The sequence below is a fragment of the Xenopus tropicalis genome, chromosome 3, assembly GCF_000004195.4.
Source record: "Xenopus tropicalis strain Nigerian chromosome 3, UCB_Xtro_10.0, whole genome shotgun sequence".
In the NCBI taxonomy this organism is placed as follows: domain Eukaryota; kingdom Metazoa; phylum Chordata; class Amphibia; order Anura; family Pipidae; genus Xenopus; species Xenopus tropicalis.
In genome coordinates this window covers 52,418,855-52,441,566 of record NC_030679.2, presented here as the reverse complement: position 1 = coordinate 52,441,566, position 22,712 = coordinate 52,418,855, and the positions used below count along the sequence as shown (strand labels likewise).

The 22,712-nt window shown below is 35.7% G+C and overlaps 1 protein-coding gene across 4 annotated transcripts in view; it reads right to left on the bottom strand.

The window, feature by feature from the left end:
- ptprq (protein tyrosine phosphatase receptor type Q) overlaps positions 1-22,712 on the bottom strand; it is a 134,271-nt gene that overhangs the window by 68,068 nt on the left and 43,491 nt on the right. For all 4 annotated transcript variants that reach the window (XM_031898882.1, XM_031898883.1, XM_031898884.1 and 1 more), the window contains exons 11-19: positions 18,309-18,481; positions 16,979-17,147; positions 15,667-15,828; positions 15,395-15,574; positions 11,585-11,692; positions 11,193-11,474; positions 8,162-8,443; positions 5,435-5,617; positions 3,268-3,369 (exon numbers count right to left, since the gene is read on the bottom strand). In XM_031898882.1, the coding sequence (XP_031754742.1) occupies positions 3,268-3,369; positions 5,435-5,617; positions 8,162-8,443; positions 11,193-11,474; positions 11,585-11,692; positions 15,395-15,574; positions 15,667-15,828; positions 16,979-17,147; positions 18,309-18,481 (1,641 nt within the window). The remainder of the gene's footprint in view (positions 1-3,267; positions 3,370-5,434; positions 5,618-8,161; positions 8,444-11,192; positions 11,475-11,584; positions 11,693-15,394; positions 15,575-15,666; positions 15,829-16,978; positions 17,148-18,308; positions 18,482-22,712) is intronic.

Here is a 22,712-nt window from a genome sequence, read left to right as displayed (position 1 = left end):
CACAAAGAAACATTTTTAATGAGAAGACAATAAAGAGAGGACATTCTATCAGAATGTATTTGCCTTTCAGAGAAATTATCAAAGCATTAGCAGAAAGTGAGGTTACATATGCCTTAGAGGCTTTTGCAACAAAGCTGATTATTTATCATGTCTGAAGCTGCGGTTTCTATGCTGCAATATAATGCAAATCTGAATAAATTACTAATCAGGTATATTGTGAGTCGATCCCTAAGCAGCAGAGCATGTGCAGTGAATCAGCATAAAAGAAGATGGGGAGCTACTGGGGGCATCCTTGCTGTGGTGGGCTTAGGTTTGTACAAACATTCCAGAATATAGCTTGTCTACCTTAACTATTTTCTACAATCTCAACTTGTATATGATGTTTAAGAGTATACTGTATATGTAACCCTCTAAAAACCTAATACAAGTGAATAGTAAATATTTACGCCTGTTAAACCACTGCATTTCCCCCCATAGTAGTATATTAACATCAGCAGGAAAACACATTATTACTCCCCACAGCTTGTAGGTCTATAAAAATCCATGGGATGATCAGTTTCCACATCACTGATTTCCCAATTTGCTGTAGGGATGCAAATTTAGAGTAAACTTCTATAAAAAGTATAAAACAAGGGGCTTTTATAAATTAATTTTATTAGAGAGGCCCACATTTATGTAAAAGGTAATAGTATCAAAATATCATCACTGAAGAGTCTTAAAGGTTCAGGTTTGCATTAGTGTGATTTTCGAGGGGTGCATAAATTGCATCAAGTTCAGTTTTTGTGTGTTTTCATTTGATTTAATATGCAATTGAGTTTTTAAAAAACAGAAATGTTTAGTAATGGTATAATATTGTACAGCATATGTGAAAATGTGGCCATTATTTCAAAATCACATAAAGAGAACCACATTCTAAACATACAAAAAACAGGTTTACGACAATTTCACATTTAAAACATATTAAAGGTTTATGAACTATTTTGGTAAGTGATGGTCAACTGCCAGTTTAACCAGCCACAGTTCCCCTTGCATGGTGTTCAGAGAAGAGACTTAAATGGTGGATTGTGAGGTATCTGTTAAGTGTAATGGCGATGGATGAATTTCTGATTAATGCCCAGTAAGAGACTATGACACAATGATTAATAAAGGGTGATCAATTGTTATTTTTAACTGAAATGAGTTTGTATAAATTTGATGGGAGATTCCCATATTCCATGCACTTCTAAAGATACAAAAAAAATGTAATTAACCTTGAGGTTAGATTCCTCGTAGTAAGAATAAAAAAATTGCCACAAATGGAAATAATGTAGGTGACAGTATTCTAATCATCAATTCAGCACAGTCTAGGGATATAAGATCTGAAATTTTGGTTGAAAGAATATAGATTGTACTTTGGTGAAACATGATTACCTCTTTTTTGATAACCAGTATTCTCTCCAAAGCTGTGGCACAGCAATGTGGTGCAGGTTGCACCCTCATATGAAACATTTTTATAGGTTTGATTGAACTATGTAATATCCTGGTAGATAAAAAGTATATCAAGGAAATATCAACAAAGGGATAGTGACACATTCCAGTTTTTAACAGGAATGTGTCACTGTTCCTTTATAAACCCTACTGTAGCACATCTTTCCTAGTGGAGGTGCCCCCCTGCCACTCTCCACTAAGCACATACTAACCTCTAACATGGCTTAAAGGGCCGAAACGTTGTGAGGAATAGTACTGTTGTGGGTGAGCCAAAGTTCTGATAGACTGGATGACAAATGTAAGCAGTGCCCTAGTCTATCAGTACTTTGCTTCGCCCCCAAGTCTGATGTAACTCAGGAAGCTGCATCAGAAAGATTCAGAAGAAAAATGAAAAAAGTATATTTTGTTACTGACTAAAGCCAAAGGCAGCTGTTATTCTAGATATTATGAAGAAAGAGTGAGGGTAGAGAGAGTTGATTGTAGTTTTTATTAATGTTTAAAAGCAAAATGCCCATATAGCAGGGCTAGGACACCACATTTTAAAAGAGGCACCTGGGATTATTATGAGACAGATATAGTTTAAATTATATTTATGTGATGCTGCGGATCTGATTTACTTACATAAGCGTTAAATTGTATGAGGGCAGTCACTCATGGCCCAATACTTAGGGGCACATTTACTAAGCCACGAACGGGCCGAATGCGTCCGATTGCGTTTTTTTCGTAATGATCGGTATTTTGCGATTTTTTTCGGAAAAATGTTGCGACTTTTTCGTTACTAATATGATTTGTGCGAAAAAACGCGAGTTTTTCGTAGCCATTCCGAAAGTTGCGCAAAATCTGGCGATTTTTCGTAGCGTTAAAACTTGCGCAAAAAGTTGCGCTTTTTTTGTAGCGTTAAAACTTGCGTGAAACGTCGCACCTTTTAAGTTTTAACGCTACGAAAAAGGCGCAACTTTTCGCGCAAGTTTTAATGCCACGAAAAAATCGGCAGATTTTGCGCAACTTTCGGAATGGCTACGAAAAACTCGCGTTTTTTTGCGCAAATCGTATTGGTAACGAAAAAGTCGTAAAGACGCCGAAAAAATCGCAAAAAATACGAAAAAGTCGCAAAATGTTAGTTTTCAAATCTGAATTTTTCCAATTCGGTTCAGATTTGTGTCTTAGTAAATGTGCCCCTTAGATTTGATCAGACTACTAAGTGAACAGTTAAAAGAAAGGACTGATTTGTTGCTATTGGTAACTGCACTTGTGCAATCTAGCATAGATACTACCAAATTGGTCACTATATCTTGAGATTCTAAACTGTTGCTAATTCCTTGAGCTGATTTAATAACTGACCAAAACATGGTTTCAGTTTTGTGGCCTGAACCAGAGAGATATTTCCAATATTAGTGGCATACACGAATAACTCTGTTGTCCAGGAAAGCAATCCTGATTGAAAATGAATGTACTTTATATAATCTATAGGTTTCAAATGATGATTAATAAACACTGCCTTAACTGTTAAACCTGTGTATTTATGATTTGGGAATTATCATTCTGTTGTAATTATGACAAAAATTTCTGTGAGTATATAAGATGTGATACTCTCATCTGGACAATGTTATTTGATGATGATCATTTGACAATGAAGACATTTAAAGGGGAGCTGAATTATCAAAATATAACATACATATTACAAAATAGTACATGAGAAAGTACTACAGAAATTACTTTTAATAAAAAAAAAGTAAATTAAGTTATCTAATTCATTAAAAAATGTATTAAACATAGAAAAACTGGTGATTTTTCACTTACAATCTTCTTCTGTAGTAATGATCTGAGGTGCGCTGCGTATGCCTTCCCCTTTTATAGTACTTGCAGACACAGACAGAATATAGGATGTATATTTCTTTAGGCCTGTTTGGAAAATGAACACATGCAACCAAATTGTAAATATGAGACTTAACTGTATATTATTTAAACATTATTATGCATGGTATTTGTTTTTAAAATATATATCCAGGACCGGATGGGATTCATCCCAGGGTATTAAATGAGCTTTGCTCTGTGATTGCCAAGCCTCTTCACTTAATTTTTCAGGATTCGTTGAGGTCTGGCATGGTGCCAAGAGACTGGCGGATTGCTAATGTGGTGCCGTTTTTTAAAAAGGGATCCCATTCTCAGCCTGAAAACTATAGGCCTGTTAGTCTGACATCAGTAGTAGGAAAGGTTTTGGAAGGAGTAATAAGGGATAGGGTACTTGAATACATTGCAGTTCACAATACTATTAGTTTGTGCCAGCATGGTTTTATGTGTAACAGATCTTGCCAGACTAATTTAGTCGCCTTTTATGAGGAGGTGAGCAGGAACCTCGATGCTGGAATGGCAGTTGATGTCATCTACTTAGACTTTGCTAAAGCATTTGATACAGTACCTCACAGAAGGTTAATGATCAAATTGAGGAATATTGGCCTAGAACATAATATTTGTACTTGGATAGAGAACTGGCTGAAGGATAGATTACAAAGAGTGGTGGTAAATGGAACATTTTCTAATTGGACCAGTTGTTAGTGGAGTACCGCAGGGGTCGGTCCTTGGTCCTTTGCTTTTTAACTTGTTTATTAATGACCTGGAGGTGGGCATAGAGAGTACTGTTTCTATTTTTGCTGATGACACTAAATTGTGCAAAACTATAAGTTCCATGCAGGATGCTGCGATTTGACAAAACTGGAAAACTGGGCAGCAAACTGGAAAATGAGGTTCAATGTGGACAAGTGCAAAGTTATGCACTTTGGTAGAAATAATATAAACGCAAGCTATCAACTAAATGGTAGTTTGTTGGAGGTATCCTTAATGGAGAAGGATCTGGGTTTTTTTGTAAATAATAAATTGTCTAATTCCAGGCAGTGTCATTCTGTGGCTACTAAAGCAAATAGAGTGCTGTCTTGTATAAAAAAGGGCATTGACTCGAAGGATTAAAACATAATTTTACCTAAAGGGGAAGGAAGATTTAAGCTATGAGGTTAGACTGTCGAGGTTGGGGTTGTTTTCTTTGGAAAAGAAAAAACCTCAAGCTAGAATCACTGGGGGGGGGGGGTGCCTTACAACCTGGTGATTCTATCTTTCCTTGTTTTATAAGACAGGCAGTATGTGGACTGTCAAGTACCTCTTATGTAAGCTTTGTCAATTCCTATACCAAAAACCATTGCATTGGTATAAAGAAATTTTCACTGTGGACAATTGTACTGATAATTTTCAGTTAAACATTTCTAACATATACATTTCCTATGAAGTTCATCATACACAGGGTATTTCAAGCTGTGAGTAATCAATACCTGTAATCTAAACATAAAAAAACATATTAAAATAAAATGAGCTACACTGATAAAAATTTAAACATAACAGTGGTCCTCTTGCTCCTGAGAAAGCGTGTTGTTTAGCACGTGAAACGCGCTGAGCTATCTGTTTTTATGATCCTACCACTTCTGAACATTGTGAGTAGCCTGCATTGTGCAGGGTTCATGTTTTAATAAATGGTATTACACTATCTTTGCTCTCTTTTTTCCATTTAACACATTGAGGATCTGGCATTTACTCCAATCAATATTTGACCCTGTTTTCATTTGGCAATATTCCATTGAAATCTGGTGAGCATATACGTTTGGCAGATTAAGTAGGTATGGACACACTGAAAATCATTTTGTCTTTTTGGTTTGCTCACTTTGCACTATATTTTGTTTTTTTATTTTTCATGCGCTTCCACTGTCACATTTGCGCACATAACAGTGGTCTAGTTGTCAGAATCAAATCCTTTTTAAACATTCAGATGCCACATTTAGTCAAATGGATCCCATTTACTCATACAAATGTCAATCAAAAATAATGCTATGAAAGGAACTATGTCCATGAGACTATATAAAAAGTGGAAAGCAAACAATTTTATTAGCAACACATAGGCATAGTAATTACAAAAGCTAGTTACCTGTAATGTTTCCTATAAGGTTTGTTGTATTCATGGCCTTCTCCATTGTCTCATTTAGCCATGTAATGTATATTGTATAGTACATTATGTTTCCATTTGGTATTAAGGGAGGATAAAATGAAACTTCTATATCTGTAGAGGATATATTTATATATTTGATACCCTCTGGTGCACTCTCAGGAACTGCAAGAATGTTAAAATAAAAACAGAAAAAAATTCAGAAAGTTAATTTAAAGATTTATTTCCATTAATTTAAAATTTTAATAAGCATCTTGAAGTTTTTATAATACAGGTATAGGGTCTATTATCCAGAATGCTTGGAAACTGGAGTTTTCCAGTTAAGATGTTTTTCTGTAAGTTGTATACAGGTATGGGACCCATTATCCAGAATGCTTGGGACCTGGGGTTTCCGTACAGGTATAGGACCCATTATCCAGAATGCTCGGGACCAAGGGTATTCCGGATAAGGGGTCTTTCTGTAATTTGGATCTCAATACCTTAAGTCTACTAAAAAATCAATAAAACATTAATTAAACCCAATAGGATTGTTTTGCATCCAATAAGAATTAATTATATCTTAGTTGGAATCAATTACAAGGTTCTGTTTTATTTCTACATAGAAAAAGGAAACCAGTTTTAAAATTCAGAATTATTTGATTAAAATGGAGTCTATGGGAGACAGGCATTCCGTAATTCGGAGCTTTCTGGATAACGGGTTTCCGGATAAGGGGTCCGATACCTGTATAAGGGATCTTTCTGTAATTTGGATCTCCACACCTTAAGTTTACTAAAATATTATTTAAACATTAAATAAACCCAATGGGAGAGTTTTGCCTCCAATAAGGATTAATTATATCTTAGTACAAGGTACTGTTTTATTATTACAGAGAAAAAAGGAATGGTGTTGGGCCACTTAAGAATGCAACATTCAAAGGAACTCATTTTCCTTAGAGGGATCCTCCACCCTAAAACTATGTTTTGCATAGTGAAAGAAAATGTATTTTTAAGCCTTCCAATAATAACGTTTTTTTTTTGTCAATGTGATTTCAAATCAGTAAAAAGTTAAATGATTCATCTGTTTTACAACCTTATGGGAGATGGAACTGCAACAGTTTAGAGCTTTCTGGATAATATATGTCATACCTTTAATACAAGATAGATATCCATTTACTGTATATTAATTACATATATATAGTTAAAGTGGATAGAGGGAGATAAAGAGGGAGAATAAAAAAAAGGCAATCAAGAAATCAGGATTACATTTCATCAATATTAGAACTACGAAGGCAGCTTCCTGTATAAAACTAGTCAATGGCTGACAACAAATTGTAGAAGTTTAACAGGCGGATTTATTATTATTTGTACCTGTGGCATATCTTTGGAAGAAAACATATTGGCTTATATATGGGATTTCTTAAAGGAGAAGGAAAGGCTAATAAAAAGTTAATCTCAAGCTGCAGGCATGCCTTCAGTTGTCTCAATAGTGCCCTTAAGTCTCCCCATATTTCACTTGTTCAGAAGATCTGAAGCCAAACAGGAAGAAAAAACACTGAGCTGTGTAAAGAAAGTTCCCATAATGCCTCACTCCTGCACCGAGACCAAGTCAACATGCTCAGTTAGTTAGACTATGAGCCAGCTTCCTGCTGATTGGCTCAGATCCACATTCCTAAGGGGGAGGAGTGAGTTCTTAGCATTCTTGAGGGAGGGGGGAGCAGGAGAGAGGAGAGAGCAGAGAGCTGCGTGTCTGTGGCACATTAATTACAGACACAAGAAATCTTTTGACAGAGAAGTCAGTGCAGCATTTCTGTGAGTGCTTATGACTATATTTACATAGACCTTTCTGATAAAGCTTACTTAGCTTCAAGAAAGCCCACATGGGAAAAAACATACTAACAAGGCTATGAAGATTTTCATTCATCCAGGTCATGGTATATCTAGTATAAATAAATCTAAAGCAACTGGACTTGTTAAGTAATCATTGAAGATGTTTCACTACTCATCCGAGCAGCTTGAACTGAAGAAGCTGCTCGGATGAGTAGTGAAATGTCTTCAATGACTACTTAACAAGTCCAGTTGCTTTAGATTTATTTATACTAGATACTACTAACAAGGCATTTTACCCAAAACCCCATGTGAATTCCTTAACTCGCGTAGGGTTTCTTGTGCCCCCACAATGTTTAACACTTAGAGGCATATTCATTAAAACTCCACATTCACCTATTGATTAATACACTTCTAAAAATACCCTAGAAATTAATAGAAAGCAGGTGAATTTTTCTATGGTAAACTCTAATCTCACATTTTTATAAATATGCCCCTAAGGAGCAGATTTATTATTATCTGTAGATGGGGTCCTTGCATATCACTATAACTAAAAACAAAAGAGATCTTAATCACATGTTTTCTTTTTTTCTCACAATTGTTTTTAATACTTGGGATCAGGTTTTTACAAAAATTAAAAAGCTTGTCAGGTTTTAGACAATCGCTAGTGCGATTTGAAAAAATGATTGTGAAAAATAAAAGCAATCAATGCAAGGAAACACAAGAATGAGTAAGATCGCTCTTTAGTTTCCTAACACTGTATATGGTGGACCCCAGGTAGCAATAATAAAAAATCTGCCACTTGCTGTTAAACACATAACAAGAAAGTGCACCTTATAAAATCAAATTGAATGTAGAAAAATATATATCTAAACCTCTGTATACATGCAAATATTATGAACTTACCATCTTCTAAAGTTGTCATGTTTAAAACAGCACTAGTTTGATTTCCATTGCCATGCATTGTAGAACCGGATACAGCAACTTGATACTGTGAGTATTTCTTAAGGTCAGATAAAACAATCTGTGGATCTTTGCTCGTGTTTGTTAGGTTAAGTGATGCATTCCAGTAGGTAATATTGTAAAATTGTATAATTCCATTGGCAAACAATGGAGGTTGCCATCTGATTAACACTTCTGTTGAAGAAATACTCCTGTATGTCAAATTATATGGGGGGCTGCTTGGAGCTTTAAAAATAAAATGAATTTAGATGTCAGACAATTATACTGTACTGTGTTTGTATCTTCATTTTACATATTTAAGGTGGCATTTACTATAGCACGGTTTTTTGGTTCAGGTTTTTTGTCACTGGAATAAAACTGATTTATTATGTGACAAATCCGCAAGTATTCTGAATGTTAAAATATGTCAGCTAAATGCTGTCGAGATCATGTAGCAGTCAATGGCAGATGTCCCTTTTACAATTGGAAGATCTTTCTTTGCTTTGTGGTTTTAGAGGTTTTCAGGGGGTTTTGACATTGGCTTTTGTGCAACAGTATGAAAAAGTCACGTTTTTTTGTGCAACTTTTCCACTACTTTTTTTGTTTAGTAAATGACTGCCATGAGTGGAAATGAGTTTAGTCGTGATTTTAAAAAAAAGATAAAACCACGAGAATCCAAAAGTTAATAAACCCCTTATTGTCAGTTAAATAATGCACCATTAGTTTATTAGTGAGGAACCACAGTACCAAAAATAAACCAATAAACAGCAGAGGGGTGGCTGATGGGTCAATATTGCATGTCATATTAATAATTAGTTCCATCCCCAGTAATAACAATGTGAGAGAATACCCCTACAGAATTAGTTTCAGAACGTCTTCAGTTTAAGACCTCATTCAAGGTCCATTATTTCAAATAGGGCATTAAAGGAATAGTTCAGTGTAAAAGTAAAACTGGATAGGTAATCAGTGATAAATAAAAATGTTTTCAATATAGTTCATTAGGCAAAAATGTAAACTATAAAGGCTGGAGTGAGTGGATGTCTAACATAATGGCCAGAACACTACTTCCTCCTTACAGCTCTCTAAGCTGTCAGCAGTCACAAACTTACAAGCTAACTAAACAGTTATATCCCAGGTGCCCCCCCCAAAGACACTGACTAACTAAGAGGTTAGAGAGCTGAAAGTAGGAAGTAGAGTTCTAGCTAGTATGTTAGACATCCGCTCACTCCATCCTTTATAGATTACATTTTTGCCTAACTAACTATATTAAAAATTATTTTTAATTTACGCTGTCTATCTATTTTACCCAGTTTCATTTTTACACTGAACTGTTCCTTTAAATACTGTTAAGCGTTTTCCCCCAAATCTCAATGTTACTAAAACACAAGGTGTGCATTTTATTGAGAACTAGCCTTTAGGTTTTGTTGGCGGAGAAGGTGATATAACACATCAGTTACATTTTATTTCTGCCTTAAAATGTACTTGTATTGCAGGTGTAGAAGAAATTTAGTTGGCTGAGAAGGTGAAATTATTATTTCACCTTCTCAGCCAACTAAATTTCTTCTACACCTGCATCAGTTAAGCCCTAAAATACTGATTATCTATGCAGTGTGTTAATTACATTGGCATTCATTACTCAGTTCATTCCCTTAAACTGAGCCATCTATAAAATATAGTCTTCCACTTTACACATCCAAAAAAGACCACACGCTTGATGCGTTTCGTGGTGTCCCACCACTTTATCAAACAGCTTTTGATAAAGTGGTGGGACACTACGAAACGCGTCAAGCGTGTGGTCTTTTTTGGATGTGCACACTATGCTTTTAAAGAAATTTGAATAAAGTGGAAGACTTTTTTATCAGCAGTGTTTGTTTGCTCCATACTAAGTACTATACATTGTGAGTTTTCTGCCGTCTGGGTTCCGGCGTGACGTGAGCACACACTGACTGTCCGGTAAGTGCTCCCGTGAGTTTGAATATAAAGTATAAAATATAGTCATGTTAAATCTCATGTAGTACACATGTACATGAAGCTGAGCAACAATTTACAGTACAGCTTGTGTATTTTAGAAGTACACGGCTTGGGAACTTGTAGAAGATGCATCTTGTATGGAAGCAATTTGGCAGATTAGATTTGGTTTGATCATGCAATTGCAGATTTTGTGGGATGCCACAAAATCTGATCCACCATGCCGGAGGAAACAATAGCGTCCATGTAGTTCAACCTTACTGTTTCACCTTATCTCTATATGCCTATAAAATAAACTGAGCAGAAATACACTTAAACACTGAATATCGTAGCATATCTGTCCAGTGGGGCAATAGCAATTTTAATCACTGTAGCTCCCCAGTTCAAGGGAGTATTTTGTCCATTTATTATAGGAATTTTTAGGAATAAAGTGTCATCCTAAAGACAAGGAGGAATAAAAGTGTGCTCAATCCCCTAAACATTTTTATCTATTTTCTATCTATTTCATGAGCATGCTGTTCAGAATTCTAAATTGTTAACTTGTGCTGGACAAAATCAGGGAGATTACTGATATAAGCCTGCTCGACTCCAATTGCTTCTTATATAAATCTGGGGATCATAGCATGGGCTAGGTGTAGTACATGTTTAGTCAACAGTATTCGGATATTCCTAAAATGGCATGTTCTCGGATTAAACACTCTTATTTCCATACTCTCTGGGAACAATGCAGTAGAAGAGCCATTCATAAAAGAGCATGGGCTTTGTATGGGTGATCAAAGGCCAACAAACTTAGTATTCCCATATATAATGCCAAGTGTTAACTGAAGTAATGACCTTTTGCCATCACTCCCAATTTACATTACTAGAATGAAACAGAGTGCAGGGATTGTTTCCACACAAGTATGATACATAATTTGTACTTGACCCTACCACCTTTATTTATTCTAAAGGAATATGTCAAAGCACAAAGCTGACTGACATGCTGTCTATTGAGCACCTTTAAACTTTTAGTGAAAAATAGGCTTACCAGTTTCTGATGTCCTTACAGCCAACACATTAGTTGTTTGGTTTCCATGTCCAAATCTGGTGAAAGCTCGAACTGAAATACTATATAATGTATAAGGATATAAATCAGTCAACGATAAACTTGTCAATGCTGTATTTTGGGTAAAAAGGTCTGTATCATTTGTGTAAATTACTTCATAGTGAGTAATAATTCCATTAGGTTCTAAAGGTGGGGACCACGCCAAACTAATGGCCGTTGAATTAACACCCAATAAACGTAGGTTTTGGGGTGGAGATCCTGGCACTGTGAAAATATAAGAAAGTAAATATTTAAACTTTAAGTAATCTATAAACCCTTCAGAGTCAACTCAAATTTAATTGTTATATTTAAACCAGTAATAATAATCCACCCACCATCTTCAAGGGTTTTGACAAAAACATCAATTTTTTCTGATGAATTACTTTCCCCTGCTGAAGTAGAAGCAGTTACACGCATTTTGTAATCTGTGAATTTTTTTAAATCTGAAAAAAATAATTAATTTCATTAATTAGTATCAAAAATTACAATAATTGTTTAAATTGTTGAATTGAGTTGAAAAGCATGTTATAAATAAATGTGTTTTCAAGTTTTCACCAAAGTTGAATGCAAGTAATAACTGCTGTAAATTAGGCATTTTTCTTTAAGCTCTCTGTTTACATGAATCAAAGTAATCCTTATTAAGTGCACAAAAAGAAGTAACAATAACAGTGATTGGATAATTAATATCTGTATTTTAAGGAATTAAGAACCAATTAATTTCCATACTCTTTATTACAATTGGGTGAGCATAAGCTTTTAATACTGTAATTTCAGTGGAAGTTTAAATAAATAGCAGTTAAGAGAAAAATCAGACTAATAAGAAGCGGTGGCATAGGAGAAAATATCTATTATGTTTTCAAGTCAATGGCAGGGGAGTCACGGCACATCAAAATTGTAACAGTACTGGGTAGGGCACAAAGTGCAAAAACAGGCACAAGCCACCAAGTTTTTAACACTTTGTACCCTCCCTCACTGTAAGCACCAACAGGTGCAGTTCCTTGCACTCCATTCTGGACCTGCACTTTATTGATAAATACAGTGCTGCCTGCATTAATATATGCAGCTCTGCCCTGGATGCAAGTGCCGAGTGCCCTTATAAAGTAGTTGGAGTAAGCATAAGCAGGTATAAAGCAGTAAGAATTAAGTAGGTGGAGTAACACAGCATAAGCATTCTGCTACTTCATACTTGGGCAAATTATTAATTTAAGGAATTAAGGATAAATTAATTTCCATACTCTTTATTAGAATTTGTTCATCATAAGCTTTTAATACTGTAATGTCAGTGAGTATTTAAACAGCAATTACGTCAGAAAGATCTGACTAATAAGATAGGGTGGCATAGGAGAAAATTTCCATCATATGCTTTCTATGCTAGTCAACAGGATAAGGAGGGTTTTCAATTAACTGGAGTCCTTACCACTGCTAACAATAGGAAGTAATCAGCAGTGTGTTCCATCGTTCAGTAAAATAATCCACTGTAGGGAAAAACCAGCCTTACATGCTATCAGTCAGTATACTGTATCCTTTATCCAACACCGAGGGAAAAGCTACAACATTAATGTTTTAATTAAATCTTGCTTATGCATGTATTAAAAGAAATCAATATGACTGAGAGAGAATTACTGACAGTTTTGGATCTGCCACTAACTGGACTGTGTTGTTCTGGGAACTCATCTGCAACAACAAACTACTGCCTTAAAATTCCTATGCTTAGCTTGCTGATATATCCTTGTTACATAACTAGTGCAGCAGCTGGCCCTAGCTTTATAGACCAATAAACCTATGGCAAAGAGCATAGCTAAATGGCTACCAAATTTAGTAAATTATATTATTAAATGTTATATTGTGCTCTTTACACATTCAGTCATGAGTAGATGGATTTGCTCCCATCAGCACACATAGTTTTCACATTGGTAAATAAGCTCTTTAGTTTTTTCCTATGCATGCATGTGCATTGCTCCACAGTAATAGACAAAAATTGTCACCTCGCAGCATTATCAATACAATGCAACATCAAAAACAGAGAATTTTCTTGTTCTATTTTATTATCTTTGCTATAGTTACTGTAGTTTCTAAACTAAGAAATTTGGCACTTAATTACACACTTTGCGGCAAGGAGCTAAAGCACATCTCTGGTATCTTTAATTTTTCCCTTTAAATAAAAGGCTTGGCTAACCAGGGAAAGCACAAATTCTGCCTGCCTTTTCCTAACCACTGGGCCAGAAAGGCAACCACATGATTCCTGGTGAATTTGGATTTATCTGACTTTCATTATGTGTTAATCAAAACCTAGCAGCCTCACTGTGCATAGTGGTTCAACCAAACACTGCATTGAGTTTGAGTTCCTATGTAACCTCAGTATTGTAGCCCGTCCCTAGTGCTTGCTAATTTACCCTACTGTCTCTGACTTAAAAGACTCACCACCTTCCCTAACTTAATATCGGGATTTTTCCCCAGCCCCAGGAATCTTCTTCTAGTAAGCACTTACATTAATAAGGTCCAACACTCATTCAGGGATTTTGACAAGCTTGTGAATTTAAAATCATTGATAAAACTGTTCCAAAGGACATTTCTGTAATCCCTGATTTCTTTCCGATTTAGGTTCAGTTTGATTGAAATGTCCCTCTTGTGAACGTTTGTTCAGCATTTTGTAGTTTGTTTAGTACATATGTGATAGCTAAATACATATGGTATACTGATCATGCTCATCTTTTTGCCGGCCTGTCTGTTTGTAGATACATATATGTCTGCTTCATGTATCATCAGTTATATATAACGTTTCAACACAAATGTTTTGTATGAAACTGCATGAGACTGTATGTGATAAATCATCTACATTTATCTGAGAAATTGAAATGTATTCTGGACTTTTGGAGCCTCTCTTAATCCCTTGATGTTTTTTTTGCACTTGATCTCTGGCATTTAAAAAAAATGCAAAAGTTATCATCAACCAGCAGAGGTCCAAGGGTGTTCTAGTGGCAGTAACATCAGACATGTGAGCAATTATACTGCTATTAAAACATCTGTCCTTGTTTCATAGTTACTTGTTTCAGAAGATTCACTGTAATCTCACTAAGTCTTATATGTGCTCCTAAAGTAACACCGCTGGGAGCAAATAATAATACACTGTATCAACAGACACAAAAATGGGTGATTACAGGATGTAGCCTAGTATAATTACTTTGAAATTAAAGTGGACCTTTGAATACCTTGGAGTGCTTATATATACAGAGTTAAACCCCAGTATAATACATACAGAGATACTGATCTGCGTGACTGACGGTGAATTTCTCTGAGGACATGAGCAATATTTGTGTAAAATAAGATATGCATTTTTTTAAAATAAGACTACAGAGGCAATCCCGATTTGTTAACAAAACAAAGATGAATGTACCAAGGATATAGGTTTATCTGCCTCAGTAATGGAAATGAAAAGAATACATGAAAACTATATTTAGAGAGAAAACACAATATGAGAATGACAATTTAGAAAGGATGGTATTGGAATGATATTCCTTTAACTCAAAATGATTTTGTCTGATTTATTTTATATTTTTGGAGCATGTTTACATCTGATAAAAAAAACCTGACAAAAAATTGTGGAAGTGAGATATAAAGGCAGAGTCACAAACGGCAGATTTTTTTCAGCCTTCTTTTACTATGCAGGAAATTAATAATCGGAATATTTAAAACCTGAAGGCGATAAATGTAGATTGTGTTTGGCAACAATAATCTTATTTAGTCTTATCACTGAATTCTCCTTTAGGGCTCTGGCACACGGGGAGATTAGTCGCCCGAGACAAATCTCCCTTGTCACGGGCGACTAATCTCCCCGAACTACCATCCCACCAACGAACATGTAAGTTGCCTGGGGGATGGTACACGCTGCGCAGGCGATTTCGGCAAATCGTCGAAGTTGCCTCGCGAGGCATTTTCGTCGATTTGCCGAAATCGCCCCGCCGCGTATGCCATCCCACCGGCGACTTACATGTTCGCCGGTGGGATGGCAACTGATGGCAACAAGGGGAGATTTGTCACGGGCGACTAATCTCCCCGTGTGCCAGAGCCCTTATAGCTTGTGAGTAAGAAAACATTTCTTGCAATAAAGTTAGAAATAAAATGAAATAACAATGCTATTGTGGTACCTGTAATAAGGATGCTCTTATCTGTTGTTGTTTTCTCAAAAGCATTACTTGAATTCACTTCCATTACATAGATGGTATACTTTGTGATCATTCCATTTGGTCGCAATGGAGGATCCCAAAGGAGCATTACAGTTGTTGAATTAACCTTTTCATACTTTATGTTCTGCACTGAGCTGGGAACTTGTATAAAAAAAACCAGAGGTTAGCATAAAATATGTATTTAGCATAGTAACTATCCAGATATAACAAATATCAATGTATTATATAATTACCTTGTTCGCTCGTCCTCACCACTTTTTGAGCTGGGGGGCCCTCACCAACAGTTGTAAAAGCAGTAACACTAATTAAATATTCAGTGTAGGGAGTAAGGTTCTTAATAGTGTGCAATAATAGTTCCGCATCAATGTCAGTTCCATTAAGTACAGTCTCAATAACTGCAACAAATCATATAAAACATGTAAATATGATGTATTCTCTGGGCTGGTGGGATTTGAAGTCTGAATGAGATAAAGGTATGAGGGCTCATTTATCATGCGTAGAGAGCAGAATGTGCTGCGAACATATAAAGTGAATACTTTTATACAAAGCACCAAACATTATTAAAAAAGAATTAAAGGAATATTTTTTTATTATATTCACATTTAATATATTTACCCAATGTTTAATAGCATTGTGTATGTTCCATCATGTAAAGGATTCCAATTTCATATATATATATATATACAGTTTGCAGCTCAAGCATTTTTAATTACTCATCCAAGTTTTCTTTAAGAATAAATGAGTGTTTTGAGGACTACAGAAATGGAAAATTCTCCTGCCTTGTATAGATCAGCATTATGCACGCTAAATACAACACTCAATTGTGTGTAATGAGTTTAAAACATCTGTTTTTTAAACTTGAAAACAAAGGTATCATGTTAAGCAAGATAAATGTTTAGAAAAACAGAAAGGTTTATTGAGAAACTTTAAAGATGTGCAGACAGGGATATAACAAGTGTCTTTTTTCAGAAAATGCGTACTGTTGCAATATTATTTTAAACATATATCTGTCAAATAAGCCCTGTGTGGGTACTCATAAAGTAGGATCTCCCTGAAAGAAGCATTTGTTTTTATTGACTTGTGAGGGTATGCCATTGTAATTATGGCATCTACATGTCAAAAGGGTCACCTACACCTGTTGCCCACCACACACGCTGGCCTTGTAATACAGTGACCTATTTGACTCCAATCATGACATTTCAGTAGTTGTTAGTAAGAGGTTTAAGTGTTGCAGGGTTCTTTAGGTTAAAGTAGGTGATATGTTAATCCTTCCTAATCACACCTGCTCTGGCAACTGTAATAACTGATTGTCCATGCAGTGTGCTAGGAAACTAATGGGGCGCTAGATTTTCTAAGAAGGATAGGTCAAGAGTGAGACCAAAGGGTAGTTCCTTCTTGTGTGGCATAACCATCTGTTCTATAAAGCTTCCTAGCAAATGGAGAGAGAAGGAAAGATTCAACACTGCATACAGTATGTATAGTTAAAGTAAAAAGGGAAATGGGTATTCTCTAAGCAAAATCAAATACTTTCTAAAAGTACATTACCTGAGTTGTCATTCGTATTTGTATGAAATGTCACTGAAGACATGAACTGAGTTGTGGGAGAAAACTCGGCTGAACCTTCATAAGCGCCAGTTAAACCTTCTTTGTAAAGCCCAAACACAGGGGTTTGAGAGATATAACTTGACGTGGGAGAGGTCGGATTATCTGAGTACTGCAAAAGGACACATACCCAGTTATAATCCTTAAAATGGCTTTTTGAAAAATAATTTATTCAGTCTAACAATAATTACAACAACATGTTTATTTATGACCCAATGTGCACTCCATTTTACAATGGCAAAACAACAACATGAAAAATAATTAAAACAGGTATTGGATATATATATATATTTAATTTGTTGTCTAGGGACAGAGTACAACAGCATAAGGCTGATGGCCCATGGAGTGAGTTATTTGCCTGGGATAGATCTCTGCTATCACAGGTGACTAACCACTCCGAAATGCCTTTCCACCATCAACAATAGGAGGCAGGCAATTTTGCTCAACTTTAGAAAGTTGAAGTGATGTATAGGTCTTTCTACTGGTGACTTTTATTGTTGCTGGCAGAAAGGCAGCATATACTGTTTTTGCACAATTAAGATAAAAGCAGTTATTAAAGAACATAAAGGCAGTGTCCAAAGTGCAAAAATGGGTGCAATGCAACATTTTTTTTGCACTTTGCACACCGCCTTTCTGCTTTAAAGAATTTCCGTAGGTCTCTAGGCTCAATTTTGGAGCCCAGAGACCTGCAGCTGTCCCCAGGAATACAGTGCTGCCTGCGTTCAGCAGCTCATTGCTCTTGCACTGCTGAAAGATCATTAAGTAAATAACCCCTAATATATTTAATGCATCTAACCAAATTGTTCTTATAGTAGGCTCGACAGTAGACTCTGTACTAAATACAGGTACAAGGTGTATTACCCAGAGTCAGGAAATTTTTATCAGATAAGGGGCCAGTAATTTGGAACCTTTGAGTAACTTGAAATCCTATGCTTTAAGGGTACTAAAAATTCTAAACAATAACTGAAAAAGAACCCACATTAGGGTTGTTTCTAAACATACAGTATAATGCAGACTTATAATTACAAAGAAAAAGCAAATCAGAAAAAAATAGCAGATAGCCTTTAATTGGAGATTTGGCAGGAAATGTTTGTAGGTGTTTAGGTGCGTACTATGGGTATAGGTGTTGAGGTGCATACTGTGGGAGGAAAAAGGACTAAAAGAAATTTTCTGATTCTGCAGAGCCCAACTTGTAGATTAGCTAGCCCAAACTACTGTGATGCCCAATTGTTCTCTGCACTAACAAACACAGTTTTTAAAGTTAAAAAAGTACCTGATTTTTTCCTGTGAGGATAACATTTTCAATGACCACTCCTGAATTGTTTACTGAAGATTTAACTCTGTACTGAGTGATGATGCCATTTGGTTGCTGAGGTTTTCTCCACTGTACTGTTATAGAAGTGGCGGCAATCTCTGTTGCATTTAAATCAAAAACTGTACTAGGTACTTAAAAAAAAAAGAAAAATATAAGTTCAGAATGCTATTTAGCATTACTAGTTTTTTTACATATACTGTAATCATCTTAAAGGTAGTTTAAGAGGGTTACTCTACAATCTACAATTATGTATTACTCTACAATCGAATCTAAAACCTATGGCTAATGTCACTCTTGGTGTTTTCTCCACTGGCTGAGACAACAGCATCACCTCACCTCTGTGTACCATTTTGTCTGTAGGCAGTGGCATCAGTGTCACTGTGCACACAGGGTAGATTTCAGTCTGAAAATGCACACGAGTGTTTTCAAGATAAAATGTTCCCCGTATGTGCAGTGACAGGCAGATGCCATTAATGTTACTGCCTACATGTTACAGTGAAGAAAATGGTATCCATGTTATAAAAATTAGTACTGTTGTATAAGTAGGTCCATTAGGCCTAAGCCACACAGGGCTTGCCTGTGGATAAACACAGGCCAAGAATCAGCCCCTACAATCCAATAATCTTTCGGATGTGCCTGCACAAGGAGTCATTGTATTGGCTTGAGTGCAGGCACACTTAGGGGCACATTCATTAAAGTACAAATTCGAATTACGAAATCCGAAAATTATCGGAAAACCTTTCTGAATTTGAACCTTTAGTGCATGATTTTGGAAGCCTCCCATAGGACTCACTGGCACTCTGCAGCTCCAACCTGGCCCAAGGAAAGTCACGATACCGAAGCTAGGATGAATTCCAGAACTTTCTTACTCGTTGCAACAAATAAGATTTTGTCGCACAAATTGATGAGCAAATTGTCGCAAAGAATGAAAAAGTTGTGCAAATTAATGAACATATCGTAGAATATACACAGTAGTTGTTAACTTTAGAAAAAATAAAATTTTTTTGTAATCAGACCTGTCGTACTTTAATTAATGTGCCCCTAAGTGTATTTGGCGCCAAAAGGTGCAAGTACTGTATGCATATCGGTGCCTGAATCAGCTCCGTGTGCCTGTACCCAGGCCAACACAATGGCTCAGGGTGCTGGTGCATGGAAAAGCTGTTTCGAGTGTAAAGGCCGATTCTCAGCTTCTTTCTATAAGCAGATTGATAATCAGCCCTGTGTGCCATAGCCTAAAAAATACCAATTTTTAACAGATCAGTGATAAATATTTTGAGGGTTGTCAGTAGAAGGAAACAACAGACTAGTATATGCTGCCTGTTGCTGAAGCTGGGCTATAAAATGGCACTTTTATTGCACTGTATCAATAAAAACTTAAGAATAGAAAAATTCCATGATTTTTAATTTGGCTGTCACTCCAAAAAACTAACACCACCAATACTGCGCACCAGCACTGTACATTAGATATAAGAGCATTAGTAATTTGCAAAAAAAAAATTCTCAGTTGCTGGGTCATCACTATAGTTCTGCTGTAATCAGTGATGTGAATGAAAGCTAATGCAAAGCACTAACTATTGTAGAACTGTTGGCTAAATCACAAACCTTTGTGCTTTTTCTTTTTTGGAGGCTACCAATAGAAGGCTTTCCACTAAAGAACTTATAATTAATGCACACTAACAGGTATTTTTTTTTTTTTTTGAAGGGGGGAGGCTAAGCCTTCCTTACTTCAAATAATTCTCTGCCAATGGCATTAACTATATGTTTGTGGCATAAACTTCACAGCCAGTTTTCACTGTTATAGGGTCCACTACAGAGTAGGACAGACCAAGTGCATGTGCAGAGTGGGTCATCATTGGTGCTTCCCATGAAAGGTGCATAAAAATAAGAACATTGAAAAGGAAATAACATTTTTCATTTTAGAAAACATTTACAAAGTGTTTTTATAGAGCACAGCACAGTTAATTAGATAGAGCAGCTGGATTATACAGATATTCAATACATAAATAGTACCTACCATTAACATTAGTGCTGAAAACAAAGTTCAATATAAACAGAATGCATGCGTTTTATGCAAAGTAAAATATGCAGTTGTTAAAGGGAATGACATAAAACTTCAAAATATGTTATAACCCAAGAATATAACAGATGTACTGTCTAGAATTATTTCCCGCCATAAGGAAATCCATGTTAAAACAGTAGCAGAAATGTTCAAATCACTAAGGGTAATAAAATATTTCACCTGTAGGAATACATTCCCTTTAAGAATCATTGTGCCAATTTTAGTCCTACATGTATATAAGTATATCATTCCTTACATAAAAGTTTTGGAATAGTCGATTGTTTTAAGAGTCATAATTATATGTAAAATATAACACGATGAATTTGGGTATAATGCGCAAAATTAGGGAAGAAAAGATAACAAAAGTTTATCTCATTTACAAAACAAGTGCAAAGTGCAAAAGTTTTTTCTTGCAATGCAGCATTACCACCCAGAATACTGTGTAACAACAGGTCCCTATAATGTAGCATGCACCACAACTTGCAATTTACCACTGAATTCACCATTGTGGATACTAATTTGCCTACAAAGCTGGATATGGCATTGGTGTGCAATTGATTAGGTGCAAGTTGGTTTAGTGTGTAGGCACCAGTTACAAAGGGAAACCTGAAAGCAACACCACCTTATAGCAGGTGTTAGTTTCATGGCTCCCTTGCATCTGTGCACCCTGTACTTTGCACTTTTTATTCCGAGAACAAAACTGGCAATTTGGTACAAGATGCAAGTATGTAGGAGCCTGCATTTACTTTTGCAGAAAGCATTTGGATACAATTTTGCACTTTGCACCACACTTTGTAAAGTAAATACATGTATATTAAAATAAAATGTAGATCTCCCCTCCCTTTTCAAATTTGTTGGAAAAAAAAAAATACTGTAGGTATTACAGCATGTATACAAGTGTATCAAAAATGTAAGTTTGCATGTAAGCTGGAGAATAACTAAAGTGCAATTTAATGGCATTGTACATTAATAAGTGTTCCAAAAGTGAAATTACATATGCACCAGGTGTGAAAATAAATGTAAATAATGGTTCAGAACTACTTTAAGGTAGAAACAATGAGTAATCTGCTGCCATGTGTTCAATGCGGCCTCAGTCAGAGCTGGAAAATGTAAGCGTCCCAAATAAATTAGCACCTGGTGTCCTTACCAATAAAATGCTACCAGTTTGCCCCTAAAACAAAGTCTGTTAAAGCAAATATAGTAATGATTCATGGCATAGACCCTCTATCTCCATTATGCTATCAAGTTTTGTAATCAATGCTTGGCAATATATTTTTGGGGAGTCAAAGTGTGCCCATGAGTGATGATATGACGACATGATACACTCATACTGTTTGTCTTGGTTGCACTCGCAAGCCATTATTTACATTGAGTTTTAAATCCTATGCGCATGCCATCAAGCTTTTTTATAGTGCTTAAATGTAGCTTGCCATTCAGTTTATTCTCTTGTATGCAGGTGGTTGCAGGTCAGACTTGGCTACACAACTGTACTCCATGGATGACTGGAATAAGTGATGTTCGTGTAATTGTACAATGAATTATTCATTTCTACTTTACGTACCAGTTTACAAAGTTATCTTTTATGATATTATGGATGCTTATTTAATTATGTTTACTTGTTGCTTTATACTCTATTCTTTAACCTATACCCTTATGTTTGAAGTCAAATCTATGGAGTCTGAATATGTGTAAATGTGCATAGATAGCTTAAATTCTGTTATTTATGGTTGTTGTGTTCTGTTTATACCACTGAGAGCTTATAACAACCACAGTGTAACATGTTAATAGCAAACAAGGTTATACCGCCATGGCCTGAAAACTCTAAAGTGTGCTCACAGGGCAGTAGCAGGCAGCAGCAGTATTACTGGGTCCAGCAAAGAAAACACTGAGAGTCTGATTTATTAAGTTGCCCATAGCAAGCAATCAGATCTTTGCTTTTATTTTCAAACTGGTAATAGAATGGTCAAACCTAACTGCTGATAGCAATTTCAGGTTAGTAACTGGTCCCTACTGTGTGCATCGGTTTAAGCAGGTCATCTAATGATAATTGAATGATATCTCTAATTAATTAATTAGATTTAATGATCTAAAGTCTGGTATGGGCTGTTGAATAAGCCTGTATTTTTATAACTGTGTTTATAATGCCGGTATCTGATTTATTTATGGTATGTCCCTTATCATAAAGAAAATTGAAAGAATAATATTATACCAAGTAAGACCTTGTTGGCACAACTACAGCTTTTTGACAATGAAAATAAATACAAATAATGTTTTGCAAAAGGAAAAAAAGGAAAGAACAATAT